The sequence below is a fragment of the Meriones unguiculatus genome, chromosome 20 (genome assembly GCF_030254825.1).
Source record: "Meriones unguiculatus strain TT.TT164.6M chromosome 20, Bangor_MerUng_6.1, whole genome shotgun sequence".
Taxonomy (NCBI): domain Eukaryota; kingdom Metazoa; phylum Chordata; class Mammalia; order Rodentia; family Muridae; genus Meriones; species Meriones unguiculatus.
In genome coordinates, this window is record NC_083367.1 from 37,294,701 (window position 1) to 37,312,606 (window position 17,906).

A 17,906-nucleotide genomic window follows, 5' to 3' on the forward strand; every position below is an offset into this window, starting at 1 on the left:
CCATCTAGAAAGGGAAAGCTTCCTTCTAGTAGTTAATGTACTTCCTAATTTACCACATCTTCTTTCTGGTTTCCTTTAATAAAGAATTTTCTTTGCTATTCCTGCTGTTTTAGGGCTTATCACCACCAAGGACTTGCCACTGAGTCAATGTTGAGCCATTATAGGGTGGGAAGTTTTATTGCCAAACCAAAAATGATTCTGACTCATTACAAAAAGTAGTCTTTGTACATGGGAAAGGCTCAGGGAAGACTCATTAGAATCTTGTAGACTGATCAGACAGTGACTAGATAAAATGCTTTATTTATGAATACACTAAAATGAGTCCCAGATTTGGGGCTTTTATTTAAAGCACACAATTGGACTTCATGATCATCACCTTGGATTACTGGGGTTGTATTTTGCAATGACCTTAATATGCTGATACCACAGTAACTTATTCCAAATAAAACAATTTCCCAAACACTCAGAACACATGTCCAGGTAACTTGCAAGGTGAATTAACTACTCTCTTGTACTTTGAGAAGCTCCACAAGCCCCAGCTCAACTCTGTAAAAGTTACTAGTTATTATAATGCCTCATTTCCAAGGCTGAATATTTTCCTTTTAGCTAAGTAGTAGGGAGATTTTAGAGATGTTACCAGAGAACATATGACTGCATTATGTTAAGGGATAATGCTGGCTTGATAGCTAAAAGTTGAAAAAGAAAAAGAAACTCCTTTTATTCAGTATGACAAATTTATAGAAACTTGAGTAGATAGCACCCAGGAAAGAAACCACTCCTCATGGCACTAAATTTAGACCCTAACCAAAGTTAGTGTAGTACGGTGGCATATATCTGTAGTCCTAACCCTTGGGAGACTGAGGCAAAAAGTTTGCACATTTGAAACCACCTTTGGCTACTTTGCAGGATCATCTCAGAAACCAAAAATGAAAAAGAAAATCTGAACCTAAACAAAGCTACTGAGCCTTATTCATTTGACTTGGCTTTCTTTATAATTTTAAATTACAGAACTATTGATAATTTCTGATCTTTCTCACTCACTTCCTAGGGAGGAATGAAATACTGGCCAGCTTGTGTCCTCAAGTATTTGGGATGTATCTAGTAAAGCTTGCTGTGGCCATGGTACTGGCTGGTGGAATTCAAAGAACTGATGCTGCAGGAACAAGGGTCAGAGGTCAGTACATACTGATTGACCCATTTTGAGAAATACTAACATGTACAGGGAAAGAGACAACCTTTGTTTCTTGAACAAAAACTGTTTGTTGAGGGGGGAAGTTATAATGATACACATGTTTGAAAATGCCAAAATAAAATCTATTACTTTCTATACTAACTTACAGTATTAATTTTAAAAGCTACCATATATCTGTTTCTTTTCTAAATGTAGTTTCTGATAACTGGATTTTTTTATACTTAGTCTGTATCCATATTTATCAAAAACTACTTTCTCTAACTCCAGAAAGATGAAAGAAATTTCTAATTTTTCAGGAGTTATATACTACAAGCCTGTAAAGGTGCTACAAAATTGGCTCTCTTGTCTCAAAACAGAGGGAGAGATTAGAAATGGTGCATCTTAATGTCTCCAAGCTGGTCTCCGTCTGTGAGTGTTGACTGCTGCTCACAGTCATCTGCCTGCCGCTTCTCCTGCTGGTAGACAGCAAAAGTGCCATCTGCCAGGGATTGCTGCTGTAGGTCACACTTCAAGCAAAGACTACTCTAAGCATGCAACACTAGCTGGATGGCAGAATGCTCCTGTGCAGCAAGCATGACACGCATGGGGCTGTTAATCACCAGAGTTATCGACCCAAAGACTAAAATAACGTTACTCTAAGTGAGGCTGTTGGTAGACCTCTAAGACCATATAGTATAGTAGCAATAAACAGATGCATTTTATAATCTGTATATTTCAGTCATGGTATCTGCAAGGCACTTTGCTAAATGTTGAGCTTAAATAATGTTTTCTTATTAATGTAGTCAGAAAATACTTAATACTAAGTATTGTTTGTCCAGTGAAAATATCTGCCATAGGACGGGCATATGTCCATTTCTGTGAAATTGAATACTTAATCATTTTTAGGTAGATATTCCACCAAACTATTAGAATTTACATAAATGAAATATTTTTATTCAGTTAATTTAATCATAATGGCTTGATATGTATAAAGCACTTATAAAACCCCCAACATTTAGAAGTACTTTAAAAATAGAATAAAACCTTATATGACTTGTATGGACAACTTTAACCATATTAGTTTGGATTTAAAAATAGATAAAATCAAATTGTTTTTATAAGTCAAGGATTTTTAAAATGTTAAACATGGGCCTAAGCATCTGGAAATAGCACATACTCTATTAAAAGACTGAAAATTTTAAATGTCACATTCAGTAATCAAACATTGCTATATTTGTGACAGCTAAATTTTCTAAAGATTTTCTAGTTAACTGCTTCCTTGAAGAGTCTTGCATATAATATATCAAAAACACCATATCATATGATTGGCATTTCATATGGGGCACTTTCTTTTTTATTAGTTATATGATACTCATAGCTTCTTTTAAGAATTTTGAATGTTTGCTTGTTCTAGGTGAATCTCATCTTTTATTGGTTGGGGATCCTGGCACAGGGAAATCACAGTTCCTCAAATATGCAGCAAAGATTACGCCAAGGTCCGTTTTGACCACAGGAATTGGATCGACTAGTGCAGGTACTGTATGACAATTTAGTAATTTAAAATTAATACAGAAGTGAACAGAGTTATTTTCTTATGAAAATGTACCTGTTGTAGAATACATTTCAGGTTAGTTTTTTCAGAGTCACTGCAAATAATTAAAGGAAATGTAACATCCTTTTTGTAGTAGTAAGAAAATATTTTAAAAAGGTCCATGTCCTCTGTTTGGAACTTTGTTTTCTGTAGGAAAATGTAAAGATGTCATTTTATAAAGATCTACCAAGCAGAACACCAGAATAGGGAAATTCATTTACAAAGTGGGTAGATGGCATTTAGCTTAAGGCATTTTCATGGATAGCAGTGGCTCCCATAAAGTATATTTCACATATGTACTAAGATTTTGTTCATACATTGTCAAGAATTCTTCAGCAAGTACATTTAAAAGCTCTTACAGACAGACTGTCAATATCTAGTTATAAAGTGACAAGAAATTTAGGGAAAATTTTTTTTAAATGTCTTGATGTTTTCTACATTCAGTTTTATTTCTCCTGTTCTAAAAATAGGAGTTTGGCTTCACATATTTTACAAGTGTTGTTACATGTTAAGATAGCCTTACTTCTGTAGTCTTACAAGACACTTAGACTTTGAAATTCATCATAAAAGAAAAACCCCCAATAGTCCCATGTAAGGACTTTAAACACTGTATTGATTGGATAGGATCTGTGAAATGACAATACCAAGAGAAGGAGTGGCCTGTAAAGAGCACTGCCTGTACATCCTGAAATCCTTATTGCCGAGTGTTTGTTCTACCCTCAACAAGACGGTATGTGAGTAATTACATAAGACAACTCCTAACCAGTTAAGTGAGTGTCAAAAAATATTCCATCTTGTAAGGAGTGTAACAGTTAATGGCTGTGGCTTCAAAGTGTTAATGAAAATGTAAAGTGAGTTAGCACATTTACCACATTTTAAATGTCAAGATATAATCCAAAGGTGAGAAAAGATTGGTAAAGATTTTATAGAAATGTAGAAACTTATTGCTGCTTCTTACCCACTCAAAAGATGTCAGTGGCCTTTCATCACTATTGTAATCCATGAGTGAGGCTTCACACAAAAAGGTAAAGAGCTACTTCTATGAAAAATTCACATAAATGTATACTTGTGTGGCAGGGTCATACTGTATTTTACACTATGGATTATGATATAAAACAATGCCATAGTCTTTCTTTTCTTTAAATTTTGTATTACCTTTTATCTACTTACTTTGTGTGTGTGCACATAACGGATGTTGGATGACAACTTGTGCAAGTTAGTTTTTTCCTTCTACCTTGTGAATCCTGGGTATTGAACTCAAGTAGTCAGGCTTGGCAACAAGCACCTTTACCCACCAAGCCATGTTGACAGCCCCAATAGGAAAACTAGTAAAACTTTCTTAGGAAAACTAGACCCTAAAACAACAACAACAAACTAGACCCTAAAACTATAGGATAAAACAGTAATAGAAATTAAGGGTCAGACAAGGCTATGAATGAGCAAATGCATATATGATTCCTCAGATTTGTGGAATGTTTCCTCAATTCAAATGATACTTTCACAACCTATTCACCTGGCTCTCTAGTCGTATGAATGGTGTGTGTGTATGTGTATGTATTCACCAGACTTTACTCTGAGCAAAATGAGGAAATTGGTGCTGGGCATGGTGGCACACACCTTTGATCCCAGCCCTCAGGAAGCAGAGGCAAGTGATCTCTTAGTTGGAGGCCAGCCTGGTCTGCATAGTGAGTTCAGGACAGCCAGAGCTATGTTGAGAGATCCTATCAAAAAACCAAAACATAGGAAAGGGGGCTTGGGGGACAGTCTCTAAGTCTTTTAGCTATAATTCAGGTATAATGTCTGTAAATGAAGGTGAACAGAAAGTAACTCCTTGCATATGCTAGTTTCTTAGTTCTTAAAACTTAAATGTTTCTGTCATTATACATTTATTTTTAATTTCTATAGAGCAGTAGCATTTAAAATAATAAAAGGCAATCGTTTTAATGTATCAAACTTTTGTGACAATGGGCTCTATATTTAAAAATTGATATAAAAACCCAACTATATAATATCATTACAAAATGATTATAATCAGACTAAGTAGCCCCAATGAATTGCTTATGTTTCATTTCCAATAAACTTACCCCTACTGTATTCATCACTGACCTCATTTTAACATTTTCTCCTAACTGCAGTTAAACAAAAATGAGATTGCTTTTCAAATAGTTTTAGTAGAACAATTTTTTTTCTTTAAAAATCTATGAAGTGGGTAATGGATAATACTGTAATAATCTGGCAATACTAAATTTCAAAGCTTAACATTTAATAAGACTTTGTTTCACAAATTCACCTTTTAAAATAGCCAGAAATATGTACAACTTAAGAGACTGTATTTAAACAAATGCCCTTTCCTTTCCTCAGCTGCTTTTAGAAGTACAGTATAAAAATTTAGGTGTGAAGGCACTGCATGAATTGCATCCTATGGCAATTCTGCATATCATCACTAAAAGCCAAATGAAAATATTCTACTATAAATTTAATGGATCAAAACCTTGGGGAAGTACGTATTTCTCATTAAAGAAAATAAGCTTTTGGCCCATTTATTTGGTGAATTAAAAAAAAAAAAGTTTGGAAAAAGCTGTCTAGAATGTGTCAGCTACAGACATGCCTTGATCTTACACCTTACTGAGATCCAGAGAATATGGAGTATTATAGCCGCAAAACTTTAAGACATACTTCCTAAAGTAGCCAGCCTATTAGGATAAAGATAAGTATACCTTTCTGAATTAATCTCTATGGCAGTACTGCACAAGTTCAGAGTTTCTTTAAACTGAGCGAGCAGATCTAAGCCACTGTAATATAATCTTACAGTTTAAAGACCTTGTATTTGCTCCTGCCATGTTGAAATCTCTGGACAATAATGATTTATGATCATGGTTTCTCAGTTTTAAAAGTAGGGAAGCATACACTATAGTGAGAGAGACCTCAGAGCCATACACATTTGGTATATAAAACCAGAAGTCTGAGTGTAACGCAAGCTGTGGTGGTTGCCACAAGATACACTGTGGTAGCCCAGAAAAACCCTGGTGGTGTGTAACTGATTTTAGATTCCCTTTTTAAAGACATCTTTTCACTATAGGATGTGAGTTCGCTCTTTAAAAGGACACTTTCTTCACAGGAAAAAACATTTTTGTTGAAGTAAACTTTGTTCTCTTAAAGGCTAATAAAAAGTATTATTGTCCAAGAGGCTAAAACATCTTCACAACTTGGTCTAATAATTGGTATTTTCTTTTTATAAGTGCTTTAATTACATATAAAGGAGAAGAAAATAATATATATGCTTTAATCAGATTAGTTTCATGAACAAATAAAATAACACATTAGAGAAAAAAAGTACTTAAAAATAGTTGTATTTATATTCCACAATTTGCTCAAATACTGGTTTTATAAACTTTCTACAGGATGTTTTTAAACAAATTCTTCACATTTCACGTTGACTATGTACTTACGGAACTTCAGGGAAATAGTTCTGTTTTTAATAGCTTAATCTGTACTAATGGGATGGCACGTGGTCACAGGCAGTCCATGTGGGGTTCTAACATGACACTGAGTGAGTTTTCTGACGTGGACCATCCCTTTGACGCTGAAGGTAATGCATCTGTTGAGAGAAGGGACTGTAGATTTGGGTTACTGCTTTCTGCATCTTCCAGTTTCTCTGTGTTATCTTCCCAGTTAATGTGGAATCTTGTGACTCTGGGATTAGATGCCAAAATATTCCTTTGAAGCTAGAAAGAGAAACATTTAAATGATAAACCCTAGTAAATTTAGACTGCCGTAAGCAATCTGGGTGGGTCTGTTAATCCTTTTAAAGGACTGAATTCATATGCAAAGGTATCTGCAAGTGAAGCACTTGGAAGCTAACTAGTAAGGGAAGACCACAACAGCAAATAGCCATAAGGGGGTGAGTCAATCCATCTGCATCTTTCACCCCCAACAAAGTACCGGCGGCTTTCATTCTCCTGCTTCCTAATGGAAAAGGGAAAGGTCCCTTTGTACACCCATTAGAGGATATTTTAGTTAAATAAGTATGTCTTTAGCCTGATGTATATTTAGGCTGGGCATATAGCTCTGGCCAGTAGTAGTGTTCTAGATAAGTCACTCTAGGTTCAGTCCTAAGCACCAAGAAATAAAATATAAAAATCAAAGACTTGAAAAGAACAACTTTCCTCAAACAGAACCTCTAATTAGTGGGATCCTAACAGTAATATATTAAAACTCATTTTTTTTTTACAGTATTCCAGTTTCTTTTACTGCCATTCAAAGGTTCTACAAGGAGTAACTCTGGCTCAACAGGAAGTCTCTAAACTGAAAAGCATTCCACCCTCATCAGCAGAAAGGAGAACTTTCTAATCTGTGGCAAGGCCTGGCAGATAAGAACGCCAAGTTCCACTAATTTAAAAAGTCACCAGCAACGAAACCCCTTAACCATGCCCAGCAGAAGAATCTAAAGATACTAAATATTTTTAAGATTACTGAATGTGGTTTTAATGTCTTAGAACTTAACTGATTATCTTCAGAAATACTTAAAACCTTAGCTTATCACTAACAGATAGGATACATACACACACATATATTCTAAATATTAACAATAATAAGCACACGATGGGCATGTTGACAGCTGTAACCCTGAGACCTGAACATCTGAGGAAGGTAGAATGTCATACATAGTTTAAGGCTAGCTTGGGCTACAGCAGAAAACTGTCTCAAGACCACTGCAAAAGAAATGAACACAAAAACCACTTTAATCTTGTCACGATTTTGGGAAATCATAGGCAAAAATATTTTTAATCATTTCTATACAAAATTAACACTTTAAATATCCCCATGACTGAAATGAATACTGGCAAACAGAGAATGCTGTGCAGTGGCTATAAACAAAGGCCTGCTTTTTGCAGGAAATGCCTCTATTTTTCTAAATCATCAGACTCAAGAAATCCACCTAATATTATTAATTCCTGGGGAGCCAGGGTTGAGGTCATCCATGCAAATGGAACAATGATTAGTTTGTTCAAGTGCTACAAAACTTCAGCTCTCTTTTAAGGCCATGTTGATAGTGTACAGTGAGATAGCAACCCCTAAAAACTGGACAGTACAGGTACTTAAAAAGAAATAGTTAAGAAAATTACCTTAGAAAAGTCCGGTTTTACTGGTGGATTTTCCCTTAATTCTGTTTCAGTATATTCATTATTTACATAGTAGCCAACTCTAATAAATTCTTGACCTCGATAGGTGCAAGTAATTAGCACAACCGTTACCCCCACCGCGTCTGCATCTGGAATGAGCCCTGCATTCGGTGCATCGGCCTAGAGTAATTTAGAAAGAAACACAAGAAGGCTGTTAGTGGCAGGTACAGTGAATGAGCTTTGCTTACCTTGGCACTACTTGAAATCACATTAGTAAGGAAATGTTTTTATTTATTTATTTTTTGCTTTTAGAGGCAGAGTCCTGCTATATAGCCCTGGCTAGTCTGTTACTATTCAATTCAGGGTGGCATCCAATTCATTTTGCTCTGCTAGAGTTACAGATGAGCACCATCACACCCCATCCAACAAATGTTTTTTTTTTTTTTTTTTTTGGTGGGAATTGGTTTATACCTAGAAAAGAAGGTTCACATTTCACTGTAGTAGCACTGGGTACCCTCTAAACTTCTAAGCATAATTATAACCAAAGAAAGAAATAATTCTGTTTTTTGCTGCCTGGTGATTAATTATATAATATTCATTATAAAATCCATTGTTTATAATCAAACCAATCATTGTAGTGATGCTAACGGTCCTAATTGTCACTCCCAGTTAATATGTACCAAATTAGTTCAGAGAGCCTCTTCCAATAGGTGTTTACTGTATCAGCCTCCCTCTTCTATGAGAGACACTTAGGTTCTTCAATGAACTATATAAAGTGGATAGCATAAGTATGGGATGTAGCTCAGTTCAATCCCCAGCACCACTAAATAAGTAGTAACCTTGTAAATAAACAGTAAATACAAATGACAATGGATCTTAAAAACCGTATAGCAAAGTTTGAAAAACTGAAAATAATATTGTAAATAGTCACTTTACTGGGTACTATATACAGTGTATTATTTGAGCCACATACTACAAAGTGGAAATTCTGTGCAGGCTAAGACACCAAAGACCATGATTTTAATCATGGTGAACCTTGAGGAATGAAGGAAGTGAAACAGAACTAAAAGAGACTAAAAAAGCCAGGGTATTGTCCACAGTAATGAGCAGGACTTCTGAGACTCACAAGACATTGTGACGCTGAGGCCCCCAAGTACAACCTAAAACAGCATTGTGTGTGGTAAACAGATGAAACTCCAGCATAAGAGTTTACTGTTTTCCAGCACCAGGGAATATTCTTGGCATATGAACACTTCAGTAAATGTTTTAGCTTGCAAACTTTTAGGACTATGCTTATTGTATAACTGACACTAAAAACCATAAAAATTCACGGAGACAAAATCTCAGTCACCTTCAGCTTCTCTTACTCTCAACATCTCATTTCTAAAGGTTGGGTGTCTATTATGCAAAATACTGCTAAGCTTTCAAACTTATCTTCTCAATTCCAGCCTCTTTATATTGCTGCCATTTATGTATGCATCTGTTTCTGTCCCTCTGGCAGGTTTTAAAGCCTTAGATGCTCTTCACAACTTTGTAATTTTCCTGTGTGTGTGCTTGCGTGTGTGACAGAGAGAGAAGTTCTCGAAGATGAACTGGAAATCTTTCATCCTTTGTGCCTCAAACAGTGCCCCTTGGCAGTAAAGTTCCTTCCACTAAATTTATCTCTTGAGATCGTCATCAAACCTATTTTCTAAAGCAAAGTCCTTTCTGATGCAAAAGGTAGCATCTTCCTTTCTTTGTGTTTGTTATTTCACACAAATCTCCTAATATGTCTTAATCTAAATGCAACTGTGAGAATTTATTTTAGAATTTTCTCATTACTCAGTCCCTGTCCTAATGAAGTATATGATTCCTTTGGACAGACACCAAGGGCTGGGACATAGACCGTCTCCTGTAGAGTATACCACTTGTCCTACAAATTCTCATATACCTGGGAATGGGTGAAGATGGGAAAGAGTAGTGTCCTACATCCAGCAAATTAGTTGTAGTTGTGTCTGTGTAAAAACATGTTTGCTAGAGGATTTAGCTTGAGCAAGTTCAAGTCAAGAAATGTGTATACCTCTCATGTCTTTACAGATGGAAAAGTGACGGGGTTCACTTTATTGACCCAATCCAATACTAGGCAGCTGTCTGGACATCCACTGATAGTCTAGACCCATTCCTAAGAAAGGCATGTTTTATCTATTCTAAAGCAAAATGGCAGACCAGGAAAATAGGACAGTTTGCTCATAACACAAAACAAACGCTGTACCTAGTTTCTTTTGTTAATTGTCAGAGTTTGAAAATTGCATAGGCCAACAGATGACCTAATCACAGTGCTTTGCCTGTTTTCGCAACATTCACACTGATACCAACAAAAAGCTACATACTGCTATAAGCCTTAACATAAACAAAAGATTCACAAAGACTTGCTTCAAAACCATGATCTACAAGTTTTCACAGCAATACAAAGAGTATATATGACTCTACATTAAGCCAGGTTTTTACTATACCATAAATAAGCAGTACAATATGTAGTCCCCAGGCTTGTAGGTCCAAAAATCCTGCCTCTTTATGCAATAAGAATAAAATAATAGTTTTAATTAATTATAGTTATAGCTAGTTTTGTCAGTAATTTGCTAATTGTCTTATTCCTTGTAACGTTCTTAAGAGGTAGGTCATTAGTGAGATCATGTGTCTTAGTAAGCAGAGGCATCAGGCCTGTCTGAGAGTGCAGTGCTTCCTTTGGCATTCTGTGTTGCTATGGCTTCCCCAAGGTTATGCACACATACAACTCAATTTAATGGCACTTTTAATTAAAGCATTGCGGCCTTTAAATTACTGTAGGTGAGCCTTTGTTTGCCATTTGCTTATATACACTAAATTATTTGGGGTTTCTAATAGAAAACACTCAGGACCAGATTCTCAGTTCTGTATTTAAAAGGCAGCGTCTCCAACACTGTGCTCTTAAGCAATTCCTCACCCATTTCCAGTGGGATTATTTCTACAAGAGTATTCATAGAAATTGTCCTTCTGTGAAGGGAGAAATAGAGCTCAGGCATTGGAAGAAGTAGATTTTTCTCCTGAATTATGTCTGCAGGGAGACTTGCCTAGGCAGAAATACTTCTAAAAAAATTAATCGTTATTTAAATGCTAGCTCATTACTCCTTACAGTATTATAAATATCCCCCTTTAAGAAGCATAGATAATTGAAAAACATCACTAGTTTGATATAGCAATTTAACATAAAGTAGGAGAAATAACATTCTTTTACAGAAGACAAGTCTGAACCTGGGCACAGATCTAAATACTGTCAGAGGTATCTGAGAATATAATTTATACTAAGAGACTGTCTACGCACAAGCTCTAACAGGGTAATGGATTTGTCACAGTGATACTCCATTAAAAACCTAAGATGCTTTAGTGAATCATTACTTTCATTGCAGTGGCTCAAGTCACACATCTCCACCTGCTAACATATTTCTTAGCCTTACAGTTACCGACTGTGTCAAAATGAGGTTGGTGCTATCAACAGATGCACACCATTTGAATACATGTTTGGGGATGCTTTCATCTTCAAAGATTGTTCCATAACAAACCAAGGACAAAATCAAGCTCAACCTCGTATGCCATGATACGGTTTATGGTGTACTGTAGTCTGTCTAGTTCCTGAAAGTAAAACACACTAACATCCCTGAAATGACCAGCAGACTAAAAGTGAAGCAAAATTAGTTAACAAGGAAAGGATAAGGCTCCGAGGTAATTTAGTCTGTTAGAAACATACTTGGCATATACACCTCAAAAATAACCTTACCTGAAATACAAACATATGCCTTCCAGCAGGAACGGGACCCACTAAAACAGAGTCTAAAACTTGATCGTATTCTTCGCTTTCTGCAGAGCCCACATAGATAATTTTCCACTCCAAGTCTAGGGTAAAAATCAAAAACATTATTTCATACCAGCAGTTATATTAACATGATAAGGTCCCTTGTGTTATTCACTTAACAGCTAAACTGCTTCTAATCCAGAGGGATATGAAAATGTTCCTTATGAATTTACCAGAATTTGTATTTCATGCCAGTAACTTCTCCAAACTCTTTCATAATAACCACTGCTTCTTGGAGAGTACACCTCACAAATAAAATGATAACAAATATTGGGGAAACACTAAAAGTTTGTCATAAGTTCTCATAAAGCAAAGTAGCATAGTAAGTGCTCGGAGACTTCCTTTAGTAAAGACTACTGGACAGTAATCCCATTGCCCAGCTCATTTATTGTGCAATCTCCCAGCCTCTTTTTGTGTGCCATTTTTAACCTCACCACTGTGGAAAAATCATTAGCAAGCCCTCCTTGTGGTTCAGAAGGAGGGATCTTCAGTTCATCATTTGACATAAAATCTCGAAATCTGTTATCTCATCACTCTTACTAACAGAATAAATGGTTGTTTCTTACTAACTTAATTACTATTAATGTGTATTACCAACTATACCAACTGGATACAGTGGGGCTCTTTTCCTTTCCGCCATACATTCTTAAAAGCAGAACAGGAAACCAAGATCCTTTTTCTTTTTCATACAGCAGAGTACTTACATAGCATGGGCAGGTACATGATACACTCAAGTATAACCTAAAGCTTGCCTTGTAATTCAACCTAGATTCAATTAAGCACCTTTTAAGAAAATCCTGTGGAGCCTTGAGAGGAGTGAAACCACTGCTCTCTGAAGGAATCTTCTCTTTAAACGTAGGAGGAAGATGACCAGTAATCTCCTATGGTGTGGTCTATGCTTAGCTTTATTACAGAAAGACTATGCTAAGCACTCCCAAAGGAACTGCACCTCTGGTTCACCCTGGAGTATGTCAACAAAACCATTTCTGTGTGTGTAACTATGTAGGTATTTCCTAAAGTTGTAAGAGAATAAGTGGTACTCCCTTGAATTTGTACTATATTGCAAACTAAAACTTTTTTAATCGGAACTTCCTTGTTATTTGTAATGCTTTAAAAGTCAGTAGTTACTTTTTGAGGACCTATTATGTCATGGCTCTACCACAGGCTAAGGCTAATTGTATGTACACTTCCAGATTCAGGGTCTTGCATTTGGCATCGCAGAAGATCACTTATTTGTTGATAAATCTAGGAAGAGACAATACAATTGTCTGAGTAGTAAGAACAGCAAATATGGTCACAAATGTAAAGAATCTGCTAGGTGTATTCAAAACTAGGTGCAGAGGCTGGGACTCTTAGGCTACCCTGGTCCTGAGGTTGGGATGGGGAGCAGCACAGCCAGATCATGCAATGTTTGATGGCCACCATTAAGGACTCTGGCTTTACACTGAGCGGCACTGTTTTTGTTGTTGTTGTGCTAGGAATCAAACCCAGAGCTATATACATTCTAGATACCCACTTTACCACTGAGCTACAGCCCAGCCCTACAGCACTGGTTTTCAACCTTCCTAATGCTATGACCCTTTAATAGTTCAAGTTGTGGTGACCACCCAACCATAAAATTATTTTTGTTGCTACTTCCTAACTGTAATAACTTTGCTCCTGTTATGAATTGGAATATAAACATTTGTGTTTTCCAATGGTTTTTGGGGGAGCTGCAATCCAAGGTTTTGAGCAGAGAAGTAACAGGGATCCACCTTTCATCTTAAAGGATCATTTTAACTGCTGTGTTTTGTGTAGACTGTATGAGGGCAGGGAAACAGTTGAGGAATGGAAATTTTGGTGGTGTGGGTGAGTTATGGTTGCCATGGGGGTGGTATAAAACATTTACATGCTAGATCAAGTTTGGAAATGGTAGCAGCAATAGCCACTTTGAGGGTGTGTGTAAAGAATAAAATAATCAGGAGTTAGTTTTATACATGTCTAAGATGTTTATTAGATGTTTATGTATAGACACACATAGGTCAGATTTTAAAAAAAGCAAATCTGGGAAATAACACATAGAGGCAAGGGAAGGAATGGGATTCCTAGGGGCAAGCCTCAGTCAAAACCAACATTGACAAGTCAGGATGAGGAAGACTCAATAAAGTAGTTTAGGAAGCTAGTGGCCAGTGAGGGAAGTGATCCAAAAGCCAAATGAGGACACTTCTAAGGAGAAGGGTATATGAAAGCTACTAATGTACCTAAGGTGACTGCTTTATCATACAGATATAATTCTTCAAGCACATATTTACTGTCTGTTACATAAACAAGAAAACTGAGACTTAGAGAAGCTAAGTAATCTAAAATTAACAGCTTACAAATCAAAATTCAAATTGGGTTGCTGGTACTCAAAAAAGCGTTGGCTTTAAAAAAAAAAAAGCAACTGGGTAAACCTTGCCCTTTCTAGGTTTCAAGTAATGGAATTAATGAATATAGGAGAGGGTGGGTAAAGCCAGGTGAAGCCAGATAATCTACCTCTAATAAGAACAAGCTGTAACTCAAGGAACAGGCACACACTGGGTCTTAATGTTATGGTATGTTTATTAAAAAACCCAGCTTTCCTTTTCTAGTCCTTTGTATTTTAGGGAGTTAAGGATAAGGGCTGTGGGACTACAAGAGTTATGAGCTTAAGTTTATTCATTTATTTAAAAAGTTAACTTTTCCCATTCAGTCATGGTAATCCCAGGCAGAAAGTATCTCCATGTGTGGTGGAAGGGATGCTACCAAGGAAATTTTGAGTTAATTACACTATTGGGAAGGTCTGTGGCCTAGTAGAAAAGTCCTAGTAGAACAGGTCCAGACTTTCAAAGTATAAAGCCACAGGCTCAATTTTGATGCACTGCAAATATTAAGCCAAAGAAAAAAGTGTCGGCATGGCAATCAAACTTGTATAGGCTTAGTGATCGAGCATGATAAAGCCCCTACTTAAAATCCCTTTTAAAAATTTTAAGTGTTGGGGGGGAGGGGGCGTGTGTGGGCGGGCACTGATGTGGAGGTCAGAGGACAACTGGTTGGAGTCAGTTTTCTCCATCTACCATGTGAATTCTGGTGATTGACAGGTAGTATAGGTAGCAAGTGGCTTTACTGACAGAGCCATCTTACTGACTTTAAGTCCCACATTTTATAGTGCCCTGTAAAAGAATTAACCATATTATCTTTAAAGCAAATGCAACTTACAGCTTCTTAGGAAGCAAAGCTACAAGACAACCTTTAAAGGAAAGCTAAATATTTAAAGACTCCTGGCAAGTATAATAAATGGCAGCTAATCAGTGGGTTGGAGATAGACACAAATTATAAACACAAAATTCCCTTTATTGTATTTTGTAGTTTGATCTCAAAGAACTTTTGAGATCGAAGTACAACAGAAGTGTAGAACCTAGAAAAGAGCTTTTGCAGAATAAGCCAACTCCATTTTCTTACTCCACACAGCCTCTAGATGGAGTATAGAGGAATGGCACCTTTTTCAAAGATTCCTTTTCAGCTTTGGAATGACTCAGCTTAAAATATCCTAAAATAATGATACCCTGGTTTTGAAGTGTTCTAGAGGAAGGCATATTCTTGACATGAGATAACACTGTGAAAGGATCCCAGTTTAAAATGGAACCTTGTTTGGTGTCTGTGGATGGCTGGGTTTTGACCTATCCAGCGTAGTGACTCTCTAACAACATGCTACATCATGTCTTCCTTGTACAAAGTTGACTCCTAAAATGGAAGCCATCATTTGGGAAAGACCTGTAGCATGAAGAACTTGTAATGCCTAGAACACTGCTATTGGGTTAGGATGCACGCATCCATGTTTTTATTTTTGTTTGCTTATTTGTATATAAATTAGCAGTTCAAAAGAAAGAAAGAAAGACCAAGGTTGGGTTTGGAAATGGGCCTGGTGTAGAAATGCTTTTACTAATACACTACTATGGGAGAGTAACAAATGGGGTAATAAGCAGAACACCCTTTCCACTTACATCATCACAGCCTACTCTGAGACTACTATATTTTAATCGTGAGTCAATCGTCAGAGTATGTCCCACTCATTAAATGTATGTGCATTTATACTTCATATACATATTAAAAATAATGGAGGGCACATTTTAATAAAGTGATGGTTGTGGTTAGCTGAAGGAGGGAGTAAGAGCTGTGACTTCCCTTTTACAAAATTTTAAAAGTTTATTGCAATGGCTTTTATAATTAAAGTTAATATCCTACATAAAGTATACTGTAGAGATTTTTAAAAACTGTTATATGAAAAAATTATTCCCGTCATGATTAGGCTAATACTCCTAAAGGCATTTTGTCGAAATACTTGCAAGTCCCAAGATGTCCTCCTAGTTAACTAAAATTAACATCGATGAAGTTAAACTTTTTGTTTCAAATTTTGAAAATGAAGGACTGATTTTTTTTTTTTAAATCTTAGACAAGCAACAAAAAGCTCACATTTTAGCTTTCTAAATTCTGTATTGCTGCACTATTTCGCGTTTTTTTAAACCGTAAACTATACTTCAGAAAGGACTCTGCCTCCTATTTCCTAGCCAACGTTTGTATTTTCTCTCTCTGCCTGGACGCGGAGCTATTTTAATTGCATCTTCGCACGTTCTGGAGAAAGTCTTTCAGACTTTGTAGGAGCCAGAGATGAAGTGCCTGCAGCTGGTTAAGCGCCCTGCTTTTGCTCTCGTGTGGGATGGAACTTCCCGGACTCCGCACTGCTTCTGTGAGCGGTTTCCGTCCCCGGGGAGAGGCGTCCACGCTGCTCCGGAGGCTGCGCGCAGCATCCCGGGCGCCCGCGGGGCGGGCGGCGGGGAGGACCGCGGCCCCCGGGGAGCCCGGCGCCGAGGGGGCCGAGCCCCGCGCGGGCTGGGCGGAGGGAGCCTCGGAGCGGCACGAGGGCAGCCTCGGCGGGGCTCGGGCGGGGAAGGCGCGGGCCCGCTCGCCCCCGGCGGCCCCCGAGCAGGCGTCGTGCCGCCGGGTAAGATGGCTCCGCTTCCCGCCGGGGCCGCCGAGGCCGCACGACCCCCGCCGGCGCGGCGCGAGCCGGGGGCCGCCCCGGGCTCCGGCCGCCGCAGACAAAGCTGACAACATGGCTCCCTCCGGCCGGTAAGTTGCGGGCAAGTTACGGCGCGGCCGGCGTCCCTCAACTTCAAGTTTCCCTCGCATGGCCGCCCTCCCGCCGCCCGCGGCCCACCCCGCGCGAGGCCCGGCCGGGAAACTTTAACGTCCGCCGCCGCAACTGACAGCCCGGCGCCACTCACCTTCAGACAGGTCCTCGATGCACTCGAAGGTGATCTCGAACTGGAACGGGTTGTAGAAAGGCGACGGGTTATCCAGCACCACTACATTGTTCACCTGAACCTTTGCCATATTTTGAAGAAAACACAAACAATGGGGCCGGGGCTGGCGGCACCACAGAGTCCCGCGCGCGGCCGCTCGCAGAGCGCAGACCCCCGCCCCGGCGCGCCGCGGCCCGACGTCGTGCAGCGGCGACTTGAGAAACTTTTTTTTTTCCTCTCCCTTTCTCTCTCCCCTTTTTATTTACACGGCAGCACTCCACAGTGTTTTGCAGCTTTCCTATTTCACTAAACTACAGCCCATTCTGCTCCGGGAACTAGCAGCGCTGCCCGCGATTGGCTGCCCCCGAGCTCTGACCCTCCTCCTCCAGCGAGGGCCGCGGCGGCGAGCAAGATGGGCTCCCGCTCGCGGAACGGACGGGAAAGTTTCAGTGCGGCTCCACCTGCTGGTGTGGACCAGGACAAAGGCGCAGAACAAAGTGAGTGGAATAGGGGCTGGGAGGCCCGCGCGGAGGCCGCCGCCGGCGGGGGGCGGGGAGGAGACGGGGCTGGCCCCGCCCCCGCCCGCCGGGCCCGCGCCTCACGTCGGGCGTGGACGCGGCGGCGGGACGGAGGGGGCGGGGCCGGAGGGGGCGGGCCCGGCGGCGGGGGCGGGAGGGCGCCCGCCGGCCCTGCGCGTGCGGAGCGTCGGACCCGGGGTCTTCGGGATTCTCCCGCCGCACGCCTGGCGGAGCTCCTGCGTCGGTGCGGCGGCTTTGCGGGCTCTGCCGAATTCAGCAGCTCAGATGGGCGCCCTCTGCGCTCGTCAGGCCCGGCTGCCTGCAGGGAGCAGCAG

General features: G+C 39.3%; 2 protein-coding genes across 5 annotated transcripts in view; one reads left to right on the forward strand and one right to left on the reverse strand.

Annotated features, from left to right (window-relative positions):
- Mcm9 (minichromosome maintenance 9 homologous recombination repair factor) overlaps positions 1 to 17,906 on the forward strand; it is a 69,489-nt gene that overhangs the window by 11,289 nt on the left and 40,294 nt on the right. The window contains exons 6-8 of one of the 4 annotated variants that reach the window (XM_060373187.1): positions 1,049 to 1,174; positions 2,586 to 2,705; positions 9,387 to 11,684. In XM_060373187.1, the coding sequence (XP_060229170.1) occupies positions 1,049 to 1,174; positions 2,586 to 2,705; positions 9,387 to 9,451 (311 nt within the window). In that variant the 3' untranslated portion in view covers positions 9,452 to 11,684. Of the gene's footprint in view, positions 1 to 1,048; positions 1,175 to 2,585; positions 2,706 to 3,386; positions 4,911 to 6,995; positions 7,894 to 9,386; positions 11,685 to 17,906 lie in introns of those variants that run through there. The other 3 variants (XM_021651969.2, XM_060373188.1, XM_021651967.2) reach the window with 3 other exon arrangements.
- On the reverse strand, positions 6,097 to 17,538 carry Asf1a (anti-silencing function 1A histone chaperone). Its single transcript, XM_021651970.2, has 4 exons — positions 17,036 to 17,538; positions 11,679 to 11,794; positions 7,889 to 8,065; positions 6,097 to 6,487 (listed from the first exon to the last, which is right to left on the reverse strand). Exons 1-4 carry the CDS (start codon positions 17,142 to 17,144, stop codon positions 6,275 to 6,277), a joined length of 615 nt encoding a protein of 204 aa, XP_021507645.1. The 5' UTR covers positions 17,145 to 17,538; the 3' UTR covers positions 6,097 to 6,274.

Excerpts from the sequence above, each read along its gene's own strand:
- Asf1a (XM_021651970.2), bottom strand. The coding sequence starts at position 17,144 with ATGGCAAAGGTTCAGGTGAACAATGTAGTGGTGCTGGATAACCCGTCG. Across the intron at positions 11,795-17,035 it reads CATCGAGGACCTGTCTGAAG|ACTTGGAGTGGAAAATTATC; the intron begins GTGAGTGGCGCC and ends TTTTTACCCTAG. Across the intron at positions 6,488-7,888 it reads TAAAACCGGACTTTTCTAAG|CTTCAAAGGAATATTTTGGC; the intron begins GTAATTTTCTTA and ends TTCTCTTTCTAG.